General features: G+C 36.5%; 1 protein-coding gene across 2 annotated transcripts; it reads left to right on the plus strand.

Annotated features, from left to right (window-relative positions):
- Nucleotides 1-6,747: 6,747 nt before the first annotated feature.
- KBTBD8 (kelch repeat and BTB domain containing 8) lies at nt 6,748-18,821 on the plus strand. Of its 2 annotated transcripts, XM_004419901.3 has the most exons (4): nt 6,748-6,806; nt 7,395-7,605; nt 11,745-12,859; nt 15,520-18,821. In XM_004419901.3, exons 1-4 carry the CDS (start codon nt 6,791-6,793, stop codon nt 15,981-15,983), a joined length of 1,806 nt encoding a protein of 601 aa, XP_004419958.1. In that variant the 5' UTR covers nt 6,748-6,790; the 3' UTR covers nt 15,984-18,821. The 2 variants fall into 2 exon arrangements, with proteins under 2 accessions (XP_004419958.1, XP_014649111.1); XM_014793625.2 differs by lacking the exon at nt 6,748-6,806 and having other exon boundaries at nt 6,962-7,605.
- Nucleotides 18,822-19,251: the final 430 nt, after the last annotated feature.

The raw sequence follows: 19,251 nt of genomic DNA on the forward strand, positions 1-19,251 counted from the left end.
AAACATTTGATGGAGAGATAAGAAAGAGAGAGGAGACAAAAGTTCAACTGTTGGGAAGCTTTGCAAACTCATTCATGTATTAATTCATCCACTGTGTTACTTTCCTATTGCTGCTGTAACAAATTACCACAAGTTTAGTGGCTTAGAACAACATGAATTACCTTACAGTATTGGGTGTCAGAAATGGTAAAACCAAAGCATTGGCAGGGCTGCTTTGCAGGCTTTAGAGGATAATCTATTACCTTGCCTTTTCTAACTTCTAGAGGCCACCTGTATTCCTTGGCTCATTCTCCCTTACTCCATCTTCAAAGCACATCACTCACCCTCTGTTTCTGTCATCATGTCTCCTTTTTCTGACTTTGACTCTTTTTTCTCCTCTTATAAGGACACTTGTGATTACATTGGATATGTCTAGATAATCCAAGATAATCTCCCCATCTCAAAATCCTTAACTTAATCACATCTGCAGAGTCTCTTTTGCTATATGAGGTAACACATTCACAAGTTCTGGGCATTAGGACATGGACATCTTTGGGCAGCCACTACTCTGCCTAATACATCCATTCACCATTTGATATATTCATTTATGCAATTAATTATGTGAACATTCATTAAGCACCTAACATATATCAGACAATGAACTAGTGGATGGGAATGTAAAGAGGAAAAAGAACTGACCAGATATACACAAAGCAACACACACAGACCTTAAAAACAGAGTAATGAGCAAAAAATAAGAAACAGAATAAGATCCATAGCACAATACCATTGTGTAAATCACAAGGGCACATAAAACATCCATACATATTTTACAAGAACAGATATATACACAAGGATCCACGTCAAACCAAATAATGGTTGTGCGTGAAGTGGAAGAGGTTGGGAGTAGAGATGGTGGAGTAATGAGAGGAGCACATACATAGCACAAGAGTTGGGGCTTGTGGACCAAAAATAATACTGTGTTATAAACAGCTCTGTGCACTGGATAGTTAAAAGGAAGATAAACAAAACAGTTTTAAACAATAAACATAGTATATCCATGTCAACTGTAATAGAGCTGTTAACGACGTGGGAGAACCCACAGCACAGAAGAGCCCAGAACAGACAGGAGCATGTTGTAGAACAGTGGTTCTCAGCTGGGGACGATTTTCCCCCAAGGACATTTGACAATCTCTGGGGACATTTTTGGTTGTTACATCTTGATGGGAGGTGCGACTGGCATCTAGTGGTTAGAGACCAGGGATGCTGCTAAGTATCTGATCGTGCACAGGATAGCTCCCCATGACAAAGAGTTATCTGGCTGCAAATGTGAATAGCGCTGAGGTTAAGAAACTCTGTGGTAGAACAACCGGAAGTAAAAATTAAATATCCCTAAAATTATTGTGGTATGCCAATAAATTTGCTTTATAAATGTTTCATTATTTGGGAGATTAAAGTACAATCAACTCCTCATCCTCTATATTCTCTTTGTTGTGTTTAATGTACCTGATGCTTTTTCTCCATGAATTTCAGTTCCTGTGTCTACACGCTGAAGACCACTGCCCACTGATATTCCCTCCCTTTAGGCTTTTAATGATTCCATGAGCTTAAAAAAAAAAATTTCAGATCATGATTGAGGTTAGAAAGAATCAACAATCATTGTTTAATTCCATTAGTTCCCCTTGGGTTATAAGCCAATCTTCAAACCGAGAAGGGTATTGATGTCTCACATTTTGACGGTGGCTTTGGCTCTCGCAATCATTCTAAGTTTGAATATTATTGAATAACTCAAGGGTTACAAACCCTATTCAGGGTCTGTAGTCTTGTACAATAATTCAATCTTGCAGTAGAATAGTGAAGCACAGTTCATTTAATAAATATTAATGGTTAATATATATATAAAATATATATTTCACTTAATTATTTAGTGGAAAGATAAAAAATACTAGATTACTATACCTCTAAAAATATCAGTTTAGTCTGAGAAAGTCAAGTTATTTTAACAGTATGACTATTACCCTTCTAGCTTTTCCTTTTGTTTCATTTCTTGGGGCATAAAAGTATCTCAAAACTGTACCAATAGTGCTGTCCATTTATGACAGATACTAGCAGATACTAAGTGATCATGTGTTTGACACATAACTAGACATGTTTAATGGAGAAAAAAATCCTACATCTCCTTTTCAATACTGTATCTTATTCCCAGGGACCTTTATGTACTCTAATCAAAAGGGAGTTGGTTTTGGAGCCAAAGATCCCTATATGACTATGGGCAAGTTACTTAAATTCTCCAGGCTTTAATCTCTTCATTTGTAATACTGTTCTTATAAAACTTAATTAAAATGTGAAATAACATAGGTAATACATAGCCATTAACTTTCCCTTTCCTCTTTCAGTTTCTGAATTAAGCCCCATCAACATTAAAGCATGAACAAGCTAATGCTTTACCTTCTAGGTCAAGCCAAGATAAAGCAAATAGGTAAGAAGATACTCTACCACTTTTGTGAACACTGCTATGGTGTATCCTCCTTTGACTCCCAGCTTAAATCCCACACTCGCTGAACAGAATCCCTTATCTCTTCTGAAATCCTTAACATTAATTTTCTGAAATACTTGTGTTATGCTAACTAGGGCTGCCTTCAGCCCTCATTTTTTAGTTGATTTTCATATGAATATGTTTTATCTCCATGGATAAACTATAAAGTCTTTGAGGTCAGGAATCATATACACATATGACATAAGGTATATAATATATATGTATGACATAAGGTATATAATATATATATCTGACATAAAGGATATGTATATGTATGACATAAGGGATATATATATATATGACATAAGGTATGTATGATGTATGTATGTATGTATATACCTACGTCATATGTGTATGCACCTTCGTCTATTCAGGTTGCTATAACAGAATACCATAGACTACGTGGCTTATAAACAACAGAAATTTATTTCTCATGGTTCTGGAGGCTGAAAAGTCCAAGCTTAAGGTGCTGGCAGATTTGGTTTCTAGTAAGGGCCTGCTTCCTGGTTCACGATGGCTGTCTTCTCACTCTTCCTCACATGGTGGAAGCTCTCTGGGGTCTTTTTTTAAGGGCACTAATTTCATTCATGAGGGCTCCACCCTCAAACCTTAATCACTTCTCAAATGCCCCACCTCTTAATACTATCTCAATGGGGATAAGGTTTCAACATGAATTTTGAAGGGACACAGACGTTCAATCTCTATCTCTGTCTCTATCATCTATATCTATTGTTTCTGGTATCAGAAACATTGCTTTATACAGTGCTTGCCCAGAATGCAGGTTTGGGGAGGGTAATAAATATTTTTGAGGAATCAAATATCTCTGCCGCTAGTTTTACAGTCTCTTTTTTCACATACATGCAAAATTTCAAATACTTAAAAGACAAATTAATGTGTTTTAATATCCCCCAGTATGATCAAATTCAATGATTCACAAAATGCAATCTTCTAGTTATTACCATGTTGAATCCTCATATCACCTGAAAGGGCATAAAAATTAAAATACAACAAAGGCCAGTAATGTCCAATCAGTAAACCTGATGTTAATATCCATTTAGAGTTTTGTTGTTAAACTAAATCATATGCAATATATAAGACTCTAGAAATTATCAAAAAGACACTTTTTCAGTATGTGATATTATATTAAATTTATATTCAAATAATTACTTTTGTTGCTTCATTTCAGGCATTAATCCAGCCAATATGAAAGTCTTTAGCAAGGAAAAATGTCACATTTTGTTGTAGCTGTAGCCTGAGAACGATAAATATGTAAGGATGTCATTTGCCAAAAGGTAAGAGTCACAGATACTCTCTCTTTGCTTTCATTTTATATAGCTCTGGTCAATTTCACAGCCTCAAACAGTACTGAACAGGGAAATTGGAAAACAGCAGAATCGATTTGCAGAAGTGAAGTCCTATTTTCTTTTACACCTTCTTCATCAGAATTGCTATCATTCTTATGTTGTGTGGTATTGTTATCGACAGTAGCCTGGGCACAGCTGATAATCGCTAAAAGTCATTCTCTTAAAGTGCGAGCAGAAAAAAAAAAGGCAACTGTGCAATTTTCTCATTTTCTAAATTTGCTGCTTTCATAATCCTTCATCTTTGCTAGAATTTAAATCTAAAGACTTATTCTACTCTCAAACAACCATGATAGTAACAATCTTCTATGCATCTGGTTCCTAGGTAATAAAAATTAAAATAATAAAGCTATAAATGTCTAGTGAACTCAGTATAGGTCCCTAAAATATTCTGGTTTGTTTTTTCAATTTTCGTCCTTACTAAATTTTACTTTAAACTGTAAATATTTGAGAAAATTACTTCAGAGGACAATATAATACTTAATATATTAAGAAGAAAACAGGTTTACTTTCTCTGCTGCCTTTCTAGATTGGCAGTAGTTTCCTATTAAATTTCAAATCAGAGCTATTTGAAAACAAAGCTGTAGCCTTTGGCTATTTAGTATCAACCCTGAAACAAAATCTCCTTTGTATTCTTAAAGATCATTGAGAATGAATAGTGTGGGACTATTGGCTCAATTTTTACATCCTCCTACTTGTTCTGGTTTTTTTTTTTAATGCATTTCTAAGGATGAAATCTTTACTATGTAATGCCATCTGCCCAGTAAAATGGAGTCTATTTACAGTGTCATATAAATGGCAACCTTGTAATTATAAATGTTCACTTTTTTCCCCTACTTATATTTAGATTGTCCTTTGTTCTTTGTATTCTGCTTAACCCCAAATTCAGAAATTTTTGTCAGTGGAAGAATCAGAAAACTTTCTTTTAATCAATAAAACAATATTGCCAAGTCTGTTAGTTAATTATGTGAGAATTAAATTAAAAAGAAAATTGGCCACATTTCTTAAGGCTTAGATAGGTAGGCGGCTACAACGAAAACAAAACACAAATAAGAAAACCTCTATTCTAACAGGTTTGAAAAAGTTGCCACATAAAACACACAACACAATTAAATTTGAATTTCATATAACAAATGTTATTTTACTTTAAGTATGTCCCAAATATTGCATGTTCTGTATTTTATTTTGCTAAATCTAGCAACCCTAAGGATTGATGCCATTTTTTCTTAATACCATCAATATTGTGAGCAAAACCCTCACAGTTTTCATAAGTTATAAAGCAACAGCAATGAGCTCATAAAAAATGGAATTTAAAGTTCTGAGTAACAAAAGTTAACTTAATATCATCCATGCAGATCTGTGCATATAGGCTTTTCATAAAGAAGAGTTAAAAGTGCATATCAACATCCATATATTCTAGCCTCTGGAAAACACCAATTCTTGTTAACTTGCACAAAATTATAGTACTTTGAGCTCTAAATTTTGCAGCAGACCTAGGGGACAGAACTGGATTGTTCTTCATCATTCTCTCTCTTTCTCAATCACAACTTAAATTCCAAGATCCTTCATCAAGAAGTTCAACTGTTTGATCTTTTCAGTGTTAGAAAAGCTACACACATGGACGAACAATATCTCTACTAAAAATTCCTTCCCATTCACTGATAATACTTCCTTACATTTCAAAGGTCTAGAAATAGCTCTTCCAATGATAGCTCATTTGTGCCTTACATTTATTTTTAAAATATTAAGTATCTATAAGGTGCCAGGTACCCTGTTAGATGCTAGAAACACAAGAGAAGTAAATCAAAACATCTTACTAAAATTTTTGCTTTCTTGCAAAAGGCTTGCAGCCTATAAGGCAGATAGAATTGGAATTATCATTCATATGTTACAGGTGAAGGAGCTAAGTGCTCAAGAATTAAAGGGTATTATCCAAGGTCCCATATTTAGTAAGTAGAGAGCAAGGGCTTCAGTAATCGTCCCTGGCACCAGACTCAGGGCACTCTCCAACATTTCTGCAAAGGAAATCCCAGACTACTTAGTATCTTAACCCCTCCATTTTCCAGGAGCAAAAAGGAAAGCGTCTTAAATCCCTCTGTAATGTTCACGTGCACTTAAAAGTGGAACAGGTGTTTTCTGTGTGTTCGACAAAAGCAAGGCATGAGTGGGAGTTAAAGATCCTGAGCAGCCGTTGTAACCAAACCAAGTTAATTTGTGGAAACCGCAGCGCTCAGCCAAGGCGATGCTATTTCAATTGGGTGTCACAGGTGACTCATCAAAGATGGCTTGCTTTTGGGCCTCCTGATATTTTTCTTCAGGGTGGGGTGTCAGATTGATTTCCTTCGCATTTTTGGACAACAGCCCTCTTGTCTGTTTCCAAATTTTTCTGGTCTCACAGCCCTCACGCAGAGCCCGCTTTCATACCGGAAGCTAGTCATTGGCAGGAGGTTTAGGGAATGAAGAACAAGGTGAAAAAATGAACCAGGGGCCTGGAGAGAGACCTAAAATGGGGGAAATTTGCACTTCAAGAGCTTTCTCTACCCCAGCCCCTCAGAATGACAGCTCTGCTCAGCCAGAAGACTACCTCTCCCGGCAGGCACTGCGCGCCCCACGGACACAGGCTGGCCGGCTCCCTGCTCCCCACCTCCGCCAGAACCAGCCAATAGGAATCCCTGGCTTGAGCCGCCGCCCGACCCGGACCACGCGGGAGCGGTGGCAATAAAACTACATTTCCCGATGCACCTGTGCGCACCTCATGGCCAATCGGCGCCCGGAATTCGGAGGCTAGGGGCGGAGCCGGATGGATGGGCCACCCCATTGGCTAGGGGAAGCTTAGAAGAGCCGGAACCCGGGAGAGAGAGAAGCGAAATGACATTTCCTCTTTAAATAGCTGGAGCCGGGGCCCCGTCGAGAAATGGCCGCGTCGGCAGGTGGGTCGCGTGGTGGCTAGGGAGGTGTGTTGCGGGGGAGGTGGGCCGGGGGCCAGGCTCATGCTGCGAGTTGAGGAGGTGGCGATGAGCAGTTGGAGACAAGGATGGAGAAGTGGAGAAGGATGAGGGGAAAGAGGATGGATGGAGTGGAGGGCGGTGGGCAGTCCGGCCGAACAGGGATGGGGAGGCCGGGTACCCGCCGCCGCTCCGACCCGTTCGGGAGGAGGTTGAGGGGACACTGGCGGCCGCCATCCATTGAGCCTCCCTCGTGAGGCTCCTGCCTCCGTTGTCGGCTGTGACATTCCGGCTCTCGGCGGAGTCGCCGCAGACACCTCGCTTGTTCTGCTCGCATGGTCCCTCCGCGAGCGCGGCATCGGGCTCGCCGGGCTCCCGGAGGAGCAGCACGCTGGTGTTTGAACTTGCATCGCAGCTCGCTCTCTCCCAGATCCTACCTCGCGGTCCCATTTGGTGGTGTATGTATACATACATGTATTTTTGTAAGGGGAAAAAAACAAGCCAAACAAACAAATCCGCGACGCCGTAACTGGCTCCGAACTTCTTGTGGTTGTACGATTTTTCTCCTCCTAGATTTAAGTAAGTCTTCCCCAACACCGAATGGGATTCCATCTTCAGACACAGCCAACGATGCCATGGACCCCTTCCATGCTTGCAGTATTCTTAAGCAACTCAAAATAATGTACGATGAAGGACAGTTGACAGACATTGTAGTGGAAGTGGATCACGGGAAAACATTTTCCTGTCATAGAAACGTTCTTGCTGCAATCAGCCCTTACTTCAGGTATGATAATGGTAGAAACTTCTATCGATATTTGCACTGAGTTCCCTTTCTCCCTCAATATTGCCCACTTGATTATGTTATTGAGATGCGACAATGAAATGAAACCAATGAGTTTGTTTCCTGAAAATAGATAATAGGCCCTATTCTGTTAAGCCCTTGTTTTTGACCTAATGGATTCTTCCAGAATTCAGGTGGTTGGTTTTTAAGTTAGTGAATATGTTTTTGTTCGTTAATTTCAGGTAAATAACCAGAAAATCTAGAATTGTGCTGCCCAGTATAGCAGCCACTAGCCACAAGTGGCTATTTAAACTTCAATTACTTAAAATTAAGTAAAATTAAAAATTCAGTTCCTCATGCATACTAACCACATTTTAAGTGCTCAGTAGCCACATGTAGGTAGTGGCTGCCACATTGTACAGATATAGAGCATTTCCATCACTGAAAGTTTTATTGGACAGTGCTGATTTAGAATTTGTTCCAAAAATTTATCCATGATGTGTATTTCTTTAGTGCATGTAACTCTTCTAGGGTTTAAAACATAATAGCCTGTTCTTTTAAAAACACATTACCATTGGATAGATTGTGTTAATGCCAGCAGGGTAAAAGCAATAAAATAAAAATAAATGAAATATAGTTTCTATGTGCCTTAGGCCTTAGACTAGTGATTATTTCCAAGATATCCAGAAATATTTTTAAGCTAAGTTTTCATTTTCATTTATATTCATCTTTGTGTATCATACAACTGAAAAGTAAAATTTCAAAACTTGGGTCTAAAGAATAATTTCATACTCTAAGAAAAGATCAGTGATAAAGGCAGTTTCCTGCTTGAATTTAACTTCTCCTTCTGTTTCAAACGCTCACTTTTTTAAGCCTTTCAGTATTCAAAAATGGTGACAGTGAATGACAGTGAAATAATTTTCTCAATCAAACTCTAAATGTGCTTTTTCCTTTTGAAGGTGTTTACCTTTATAGGGCATATAGCACTGTAGTGTTCCAGACAGTAGTTTCTGGTTCCTCTTTCTCAGAATACTGGGTTAAATATAGTCACTTCAGTTTGATGCTTGTGATGTAACCATTTAGACTTGCCTAGGGTAGGTCACTGGACTATTAAGTATTAACCGTCATGAGGCAGTGAGCTGGAAATAAAAAAGAAGAAACTCATGTTCACAGAAGGTATGAAGTTTGGCCTGGTAATGGAAGCTGCTCGTGAGATTCACTTATCCAGAGCATCTGTTAGATGTGGTTAGGTCATTTATGCATTTCAATATATGTCACAATTACTATTTATCAAGCTCTGGGCTAAGCTCACTTTACGTATATTGCTTTATATAATCTTCACAGTCCTGTCTCTGCACAGTTGTTATTCCCATTTTACATGTGAAAAAGCTCAGGAAGATTAAGTGACCTGCCTAAATCATCTATCTAACTAGTAAGTGGCAGAGGCCAGATTCGATTCCAGAGCCAGGCTTCTTAGTCACTACACAACTTTTAAGAACAAGAGTGGGTCCTCTTTAAAGTCGCCTTTCAGAGGTTTTTATTGTATACTAGATTTGAATAGTAAGAAAAACAGAACAAAACATTGAAACTTCAAAGTGAAAATGTCTATATCTTACCGAAATTTTATACTCTGGCTTATATTATTTAAATATCATACTTAATTAAAATTAGTTTTGAAGACCTAGACAAATCACTTTAAAAGAAATATGCTACAATAGATTTTCTTAATTTCCAAGAAGTTTAGGAAATGCTTGGAAAACTTTCTAAGCATAAGATATGTGAATTCAAATGAAGATATTTGGCTAGAAAGCTTAAGGATTAGGTTCTTATCTCCTGCTAGAGGTTTTTGTACAGAAGTTTCTTGGCACCAGTGCTGCTCCTTATGTGAGATCTAGAAAGTCACACTTAATAGTTTCTAAGTCTTGCATCACTGGTGGAAGAATTAGAATAGCTTTAAATCTGGCATGGTCACTGGTCATGATCCCAGTGACTTGTCAGAATTAAAATTTGCATGATTATTAGAAATTTTTTGCTGCTCAGAATTTTGTGTGAGGGAGTGCTTCCATTTTATATAGAGTTTACATAAAGAACCTATTAGAACAGAGGAGAACTCATCAAGTGTCACACTGCTCCGGTGTGTGAGACCAGCCCAGTCAAGTCAGTAGGAGTTCCCATGTGGTAATGGTCTCCTTTGGGAGTTAATCTTTGCCTCATGAAGGGCTTTATTTTTCTTTTTAATTGGTAGCTGTACAGCTGAGTTTTTCAGAACCTGAATTGAAAACTAGCTTATACATTGGAACATCTAGTTTTCAGTCATTAAAAAAAGCCTATGTGAGGGGCCGGCCTCACGGCATAGTGGTTAACTTAGGCGCGCGCTCTGCTTCGGCAGCCTGGGTTTGTGGGTTCGGATCCCAGGTGTGGACCTACACCACTTGTCAGCCATGCTGCGGCAGCAACACACATACAAAATAGAGGAAGACTGGCACAGATGTTAGCTCAGGGCTAATCTTCGTCAAACAAAAAAAGGAGAGGATTGTCTCCTCAGGGCAAATCCTCCTCAGCAAAAAAAAAAGCCTATGTGATATTAAACTTAAAATTTACATTGTAGAAGTGAAAATAGGGTTCAAAGATGGTTAACCCAGGCAGCAAGCTGACTTATTGTGTCTTTGTATACCTCCAATATTTCTCATATTGCATTTTTAAATTAATTTCATGTATTTGATGGAGACTTCAAAAATGACTGGAAATCTTTCTATTTAAGGATATTTTTCATAACACAGCACTTAAAATGGGAAGGGTCTGGACGTGAATAATCAACTGTATCACCAATATTAGGTCAATTTCTTCAACAGACAGCTATTAAGTATCCTAGGGCACACAGCCCTTTTCTCAAAAGGCTTTTAAAAGAGCTTTAGATTTGATTTTTATATTTAATTTTAAGAACAGCCTAGAAAGAAACCTTATAGAAGGGAAAAGAAAGGCAAATGATGTTTGTCAATGACTAATACTTAAATAAAGAGCCAGGCTTTTGGCTACTTGATGTTTTGGCCAAGAAAGTCCCATAAATGCATATTTTAATTCTAAAAACAAAAAAAACTTGGTCTCAAAGGCAAAAGTTTGGGATTTAAAAAACCATTATCTCAGGCCAGCCCTGATAGCCTAGTGGTTAAAGTTCGGCACTCACCACTTTGGTGACTCGGGTTGGCTTCCCAGTTGCGTTAAGTATACCACCCATCTGTCTGTTGCCATGCTGTGGCCGTGGCTCACATAGAAGAAGTAGAATGACTTAGAACTAGGATATACGACCATGTACTGGGGCTTTGGGGAGGAAAAAAAAAAACCAAACCATTATCTCCAAAGAATCAGTTAATTCTTAAGCTCTCCTTAGAAGTAGGCATTATATTAACCCTACCATAATCTTTATTTATATACAGATATAAATACGTAAAATATGGTAACTTTGAGAAAATTAAGTTTATTTCTTTAAGCAAAGGTTTTCAAAATGTCCAAGGATAAGTGAAGTGATATTCTTTATCTTCCTTATAATGATTAAGAAAGCACTCAAAAGATAATAGCTTTAAAAAGGAGTAGGGAGAGAATATGAACTTCTGAAGACCATCTTGTTTTTTCTAAGATGAAGTTTTTAAAGATATATTTGGGGCACAAGTTGCCTTGTAAATTTCCACTGGGACCTGAAAAGTTTTATTAGACAGTCTCTGCATGCTAATGTATCACATTAACACCCTCTAGGTACTCTTCAACTTTCTGACTAGCCTGGCGATTTAAGATCTCAAGTCCCTAAGGCAATTTGACCAGAAACGTGGATAGGGGCTCCAAGGAAAATAAGGTGTCCTGGAATATTCCATGGCACTTTTGGTGTGCTTTAATTAGGTATACTCTCCTTTTCTCAGAGTTGGCACACGTGGACTGGTCCTGAAAATAGGGTTTTTGAGATTAGCCAGAGTAAATCCTTCTGCTAGATGATCGACTTTTATTTGCATTCAGAATTTCAAGAAACACATTAGGAAATATTTTCCATTTTCAGAAGGTTATCTTTGTGGCAACTTTATGTTTTGAAAAATTCCCCACAATAGTTGTTATTTGTAGCACACAAATCATAGTAACCACTCTTTCCTTCCTAGATCTATGTTCACTAGCGGCCTTACAGAAAGTACTCAAAAAGAAGTTCGAATAGTTGGTGTTGAAGCTGAATCGATGGATTTAGTGTTAAACTATGCCTACACCTCCAAAGTTGTTCTGACAGAGGCCAATGTTCAAGCCTTGTTCACTGCAGCTAGCATCTTCCAGATTCCTTCCATTCAAGACCAATGTGCTAAGTATATGATCAGTCATTTGGACCCACAAAATTCTATTGGGGTCTTCATCTTTGCTGATCATTATGGTCATCAAGAACTCGGAGATCGATCAAAAGAATACATCCGTAAAAAGTTTCTGTGTGTCACCAAAGAACAAGAATTTCTCCAGTTGACAAAAGACCAACTGATAAGTATACTTGACAGTGATGACTTAAACGTAGACCGAGAAGAGCATGTTTACGAAAGCATTGTAAGATGGTTTGAACATGAACAGAATGAAAGAGAAGTGCACCTTCCAGAAATTTTTGCCAAATGCATACGTTTTCCTCTGATGGAAGATACTTTTATAGAGAAAATTCCACCTCAATTTGCACAGGCTATAGCCAAAAGCTATGTAGAAAAGGGACCATCCAATACCAATGGCTGTACACAGAGACTTGGAATGACTGCGTCTGAAATGATCATATGTTTTGACGCTGCCCACAAACACTCAGGAAAGAAGCAAACAGTGCCTTGTCTAGATATAGTCACAGGAAGAGTGTTTAAACTATGCAAACCACCAAATGACCTAAGAGAAGTGGGGATTCTTGTGTCACCAGATAATGACATTTACATTGCCGGAGGGTACAGGCCAAGCAGCAGTGAGGTATCCATTGACCATAAGGCAGAAAATGATTTCTGGATGTATGACCATTCCACCAATAGGTGGCTATCCAAACCATCCTTGCTTCGAGCCAGAATAGGCTGCAAACTGGTGTATTGCTGTGGTAAGATGTATGCAATTGGAGGTCGTGTTTATGAAGGCGATGGGAGAAACTCACTAAAATCTGTGGAGTGCTACGACAGCAGAGAAAATCATTGGACAACTGTTTGCGCAATGCCTGTTGCAATGGAGTTTCATAATGCTGTGGAGTACAAAGAGAAGATCTACGTTTTACAGGGTAGGTGCTTGAGTGATTTAGTTCTTCATGAAAGGGTAACAGGTCAAATTGTGGTTTTCTTACTTACACTAAAACAGGTGTTTGTTCCTGTTGACTGAGGAATACCTCTGGCTTTCTTATCATAAACTATTTGTTGGAACAACCTGTTCTTTAAAGAACCTATAAAGAAAATAAATTTTGAATCAAAAAAGGCAGGTATTTTTAAGTTACTAAAATGATCCTGTAAGTTTTTTATCTTATTGTGTTTTGACATCATGTGGAATAAGTATTTTTGAAAACGTTCTTTAATAAATAAGAGTTTAGCATTTTGGGAAAACTATTTCAGAGCTGTTTTTAAGACTTTAAACAAGAAAGCAAGTTTGATACATAACTTTTTTGCTCTTCAATAATATATAATCAAGACATGTTGTAGCAAGTACTTTTCTTATGGAACTTTGGGAATTAGTTTAAAAGAGAAAAAAGAACAGAGCATCAACTGAAGTTATACTATTCAGTTACCAAAGAATTTTGTATAAGCTTTATGATTGCAAAGGTTAGAAAACTTAATTACAAAGAGTTTGAAATTACAGTCTTCAGATTTTAATTTCACTGCAGTTTATGTTGCCTTCCACAATACATTGTTGTCAATGAAAAACTTTGAGATGTCACTTTTTTTTTTTTTTTTTTACTTTTATCATTATAAGAGGGACGAGGGACTATCTAATATACTTAGTTTTTTTTTTTTTTTAAACTATTGAAGACCAGAACTCTGGCAAAGATGATACAGTAGAAGTAGAAACAGTGACTGAGTGAGAATAAATAAGACATTTGATCCAAAGTTCTGATTTGTGATAACTAATGTTTTCCTTGTGTTTGGTTTTTTACGCATTTTAGTTGCTTGAATGTTATATGCAATGTTGATAATACCAACATTGTTATTCCTCTACTGTTTCTTAATTGTTTATATAGAAATGTTTCCTCACACTTCTTCAAGAAAACAAGGTAAAAGGGGCAACTTCTGTGTAATTACATGTGATTTTTTAGCTCTTATCCAATTATATATTTTTTAATTATGTTTTTTGCTCTAATCTGTTATTTGACTTGAAATCTCCTAGAAATGCCTGAATCCATTTGTTTGAAGTTCAATATAAAGTTAATTCTCCAGAAGGAGTAGTACTCTCTAGTGCCTTCTTTTAGTTAAGTAGAAGCACAGGCTTAATTGGGGTTTGTTGGTCTTGGTGAAAAATGGAATATAAGAATGGATGTTTAATCTATTGAGTATGGTTGGATAGGTTATATCATCCAATACGATGAAGCTCTCTCTCTATATTTTGGTCTTATTGGCTAAGCAGTTAGTTAATAGAGATGGAATTAATTATAAGACTCCCAATTGGAAGGTAAAGGTTGTGTATTATTGTAAATACTAAAGCAAAGTAACAATGAATTAATAGAAATTCGGAGTTGGAATGAACATTGTTTAATCTGAGATTTATATAAGAGGGATCTGAAGAGGATTTTCTTAATTGCCCATCATTGGTTTTAAATTGAAAGAGGATTTTAGATTTTAAAAATCAACTTTTTGTGTGTCATCTTTCCTTTCTATAAGAAATTTGTAGAGAGGTAGTACACTTCAGAAAGTTTTAATTCTTATCTTTTTTATTAAGAATCCTGTTACAAGTTAGTCAATGATGTGCAAGCAAAAGGTATTTTAAGGAAAATTGAAATTAAAGCGTCACTATTATTAAATAGGCAGTTAAATTTGTAGATAAGAGTAAACCTAGTTCAAAACAGTTTTCAAGGGGAAGCTCAATTTAGAAGCAGGTATTTCTAATCTAAACAAAGCCTCTTTATATAAATAAACTTGACATGAGTAGTTGGAAGCTTATGTTGTACTGTCTGTGGCTTTTGGAGTATCATTTAATCTGTTCATAAAGGGTTCAGATTTTTATTACAAGGATTTTATACAAATGTTATAATTAGCAAAATTCTTGTAAATCTTCACTAGGTTAATTCTTTCAGACATTTTTACATTGGCAGTCTGACTCAGCATACCCTTTTATTGTCAAAATAGAATTGAAAGTGACTCAAAGTCAAGTCTATGAACCACATATGTGTTTTCTATCTTATTGAAGCCATGTTTTCTCTTCTTGAATATTTGTCTTTGCATTATAGCAACACTTAAGATAAACACCTTAGTGGCCCATAGATAAAAATCTGAGCAATTCCATGTACTGTCTTCTAATTAAATAATCAGCACACAAATTTATAATGGCTTATTTATGATGAAGCTAGATATATATTTTTATCTTACTGGTTAAGCATTAGTAATAATGCTCTTTTAGAGCTGGCTTAAAATAAATTTTCTGAAATATACAATTGGATAGAATAAATGGAACCCAACTCTTAACTATTATTCTGCCGTCAAGCCAAAGTAACTCATCATACCTCCCCAATATGATCACCTCAATTCAGATTGACTATAATATTAGGTGTTATGTTGTACCATGGAATGAAGAACTTTTAGGTTATTTTGTAATCTCATATTTAGTGTATCTCTGGAGATTAGAAAGGAAATATTTTAGAAAAAAAATATTTGTAAAATTGTGCTCTTTAGTCTTCAACCTTAAAACCAAAAAGAGACATGACAATGTACATATTCTTGTTTTCTTTTCTCTTTTTAGGAGAATTTTTCCTCTTCTATGAGCCTCAAAAAGACTACTGGGGTTTTTTAACTCCCATGACTGTGCCTAGAATCCAGGGCTTAGCAGCTGTATACAAGGACTCTATTTACTACATAGCTGGAACCTGTGGAAATCATCAACGTATGTTTACTGTAGAAGCCTATGACATTGAGCTAAATAAATGGACTCGTAAGAAGGACTTCCCCTGTGATGAGTCCATAAATCCATATCTTAAACTGGTACTTTTCCAGAATAAACTCCATTTATTTGTTCGAGCTACTCAAGTGACTGTTGAAGAACACGTCTTCAGAACCAGCAGAAAAAATTCCCTTTACCAATATGATGACATCACTGACCAGTGGATGAAAGTGTATGAGACCCCGGATCGGCTCTGGGACCTTGGCCGGCATTTTGAATGTGCTGTTGCTAAACTCTATCCTCAGTGTCTTCAGAAAGTACTTTAATGAGTAGCAGGCCTTAGTGAGCTCACTGGCATTTCCTACTTGAGGAAACATAGTCTTACAATGATATAAGAAGTGCTGTCAGTATTGAAGAAAGCTGAGAGAGTTTACACTCTACATGGAAATGGGCGCTCTTAAAGATTACAATGTAGGGAGGGATTTCTTTTCATCCTTATAATGTTTTCATTTCATTAAGCAAAAGGTAACAAAGTGCAATTATCAGCATTTTTTTTTTCTGGTATAAAAGTAATCATATCATTCTAGAATTTTGTGATAAATAGTCTCTGAGATACCAGATGAATTGACAACTATGCACTCTCGTAAGAGCAGTTAGGGTATTATTGGTTAGAGATATCCCAACTAGTTTGATGTGACTTTTTATTTTAAATACGGGTAAAAATCTGAGGCAATATCACTAGGACTTTAGCTGTGACCTCGCCAACACAAGAAGTACTAACTTAGATCCTCATTCTTCATATATATATATTTGTGTACCATTTTCAAATGTACTGAGATTTAAATGTGTTCTGTTATTAGAGTAGATGGAAAGAAAAACAAATCAGTCCCAGAAAGAGCTTTTGGTCTTATTGTTTCATAATTCCCATGTAACTTTAAGTTAAGCTAAAGTTTTAGAGTAGCAGTTTTCTGTTGATAAGTTTTTCAAGTGCTAACACTGTCTCATTTTTAAAAATTCCGAGAAGGCCTCGCATTCGCAGGTGGCTGGTGCTAGTTTAAGTTAATTTGTGTGTTTAGCTAGATAGATTTAAAATGTCTGAGCCTATGCTTTCCTTTTAAATTGGTATGTTAGTTTTGCAGCCATATAACTTTACCTGTTGAACTCTTGTGATTTCACAAGATTCTCTACTTATGGGATAGCAAGATATGGCCGCTTACTGGTCTAACTGGACTCAATCTTAGAATAATGAGAACATTATATTCAGTTTGCACTAACATGGGCCATTTTGTTGCCTGACCTCCTTTTCCATCCTCTAGCTGTCCAGTCATTATCGGTACAATGAAAGGTAACTTATTTCTCTTCTGCACAGAGCATAATGTGAAGTTGTACACTTACTATTTTCCAGAAACGTAAAACTCCTGCAGTGGTCTAATTTAATAGCTTTTAAGTTACATATGACAATTGAAACCTCATTTTTTTCATTTTTGCACTTAAACAATGATGAATAGTTTTACATTGAAAACTTTGTTCTAGCTGAAGGTGATTGAGAAGGAAAAGAGTGAGTGAATAGAACCATAGCATTATAAATCACTTTTCATATTTAACTGATGAATTTCTAACAGTCAGTTAGGAATATTAACATGAAGGACAAAGCAACTCATTTGTAATACCTAGGGCAGATATTTGGATCAGTAACTTATTTTTTACTATGCCTAGAATAATTGATACAGGAATAAGTATAGGCCGGAATCTGTCCCCAACTAGAACATTTTGATTCTCTTCAAGAAGACAAACTGGCATGGTTTGTGTTAAAAACTCTTGCACCAATTGTAATGTGATACTGTGAAACAAATTTAAAGCATTGCCTCTTTACATCACATACCTCGTTTTTCAGAAACTTTCCAAACTGCTTGTCCTAGACCTCTACAAGTAGGGAATGGTTTCTGAAGCAGAATTTAAAGTGGACAGCATTTATAGAATTAACATTTTAAAATCTAGTCTTGGGAAGCTAGATATGTGGTTTCTTCTTATTGGCCTTGATAGTGTGTCTATAATCTCTTTATAACTTTGTTAACCAATAACCTATTTTTTTCTCCCCAGTTTTTCTTTATCTTCTGTTTTCTTTATCTTCATGCTATTTGGGGGCTATTTCTGTGAGTTTTTTGAAGCATCTTTACAGTGTTGCATTGCAGAGGGGAGGAAAAAAAATAACTAACTTTTGCAAGAGATGTTCATGTAATTTATTTTTGAAAGCTTTGTTGAATATCTAAGTTTCCTGCCGCTTTTTGACAATCTTCTGTATTTATTTAGAAAAACGTGTTACTTGAAAACATGACATAGGACATTGTGTTAGCAATTTACATGTGCCGTATGATATATAGGAGTACAACATACTGTGGGTAATTCTACAGTAGATTTATTCTGTTGATCTGCACAACAGCTGACCCTTTTGCTATAACAATTTATATTGAGGGTGTGCTCTAGTATAGTGTGTTAAAGCCAAGGTTTAGAATTTGCTACAGGAGTAGAATATGTATGGAATTTTGTATGAAGAACTATTTGTTTATATAGCTGGGATATTTTGCCACTTTTAAAATGATTTCAGAAGAAGTCCTAGAAAACGAAGATTAGTAATATGTGTGGGTATATGTTTAGATATTTAAGGTACATTTGCATAGTTTGATGAGAATATAAGTAAAAGGCACAATGGGTACTACAGAATTAGAATATATGTCTACCATATGGCAGTCACACTTCACCTTTATTTTTGCATTTGAAGAATATATGTAGCACTTTCCTATATATTTTTTACACATTGAAAACTGGACTTGGTATAACTTTGCTATAGGAAAGGAGAAATTGTATTCTTTTTTTCCCATCTTTGTTTTCTGTTATCCTACAAAGTTGATGCTTAAGTGTCAAGCTGATTTCATTGGTGCATGAGAAAAAGTGGATGTGATCTGCAAGGAATCAGATTCCCTATGTGAAGCAGTTTAAAATGGCATTCAATGTTCAGTGCTCAGGTATGTAGTAAGTACTGTAGTCCTTTGGGGGCAAATGTGTAGATATTTTTAAACATTTTGCCATAATTGCACAATTTTTTGCATTTTTACCTGATGGCATTGTTTCTTATAATAATAAAACCTTTTCTGATTGAAAACGTCCATTGTAAATTGACCTTTGACTATTGAGTTTTGCAGAATTAAAATTTGGAGGAAATCATGAAATACCTTATGTCATGGTGGAATGGAATGAGATTTTAATCTAGCAAATATTTGGCCTCTGGTACAAAATGAACTAGTTAATATCACCTTATATAATGCTCTTTAAATTCTAAAGCAAGCTCACTTGTATTGGTAACTCCCCTGTTCCTTTTCTTCTGGCCTAAACTCATGTTATTCCACGCCTCTCTCTCACACTTCATATCCAATCCTTCAGGAAATCCTGCTTCTTCTTTCAAAATACACCTACACTCTGACCACATACCACTTGCACCACTGTCAGCCTAGTCTAAACTAGCCTACTTCGTGTGCCTTCTATCACCCATGACCCCTTGTAATCTATTCTGTTCTCTGCACAGTAGCCAGAGTGATC

Source organism: Ceratotherium simum, chromosome 5, assembly GCF_057802395.1.
Source record: "Ceratotherium simum simum isolate JZ-2026a chromosome 5, ASM5780239v1, whole genome shotgun sequence".
Taxonomy (NCBI): Eukaryota; Metazoa; Chordata; class Mammalia; order Perissodactyla; family Rhinocerotidae; genus Ceratotherium; species Ceratotherium simum.

Excerpts from the sequence above, each read along its gene's own strand:
- KBTBD8 (XM_014793625.2), top strand. The coding sequence starts at position 7,157 with ATGGTCCCTCCGCGAGCGCGGCATCGGGCTCGCCGGGCTCCCGGAGGA. Across the intron at positions 7,606-11,744 it reads GCAATCAGCCCTTACTTCAG|ATCTATGTTCACTAGCGGCC; the intron begins GTATGATAATGG and ends TTTCCTTCCTAG. Across the intron at positions 12,860-15,519 it reads GAAGATCTACGTTTTACAGG|GAGAATTTTTCCTCTTCTAT; the intron begins GTAGGTGCTTGA and ends TTCTCTTTTTAG.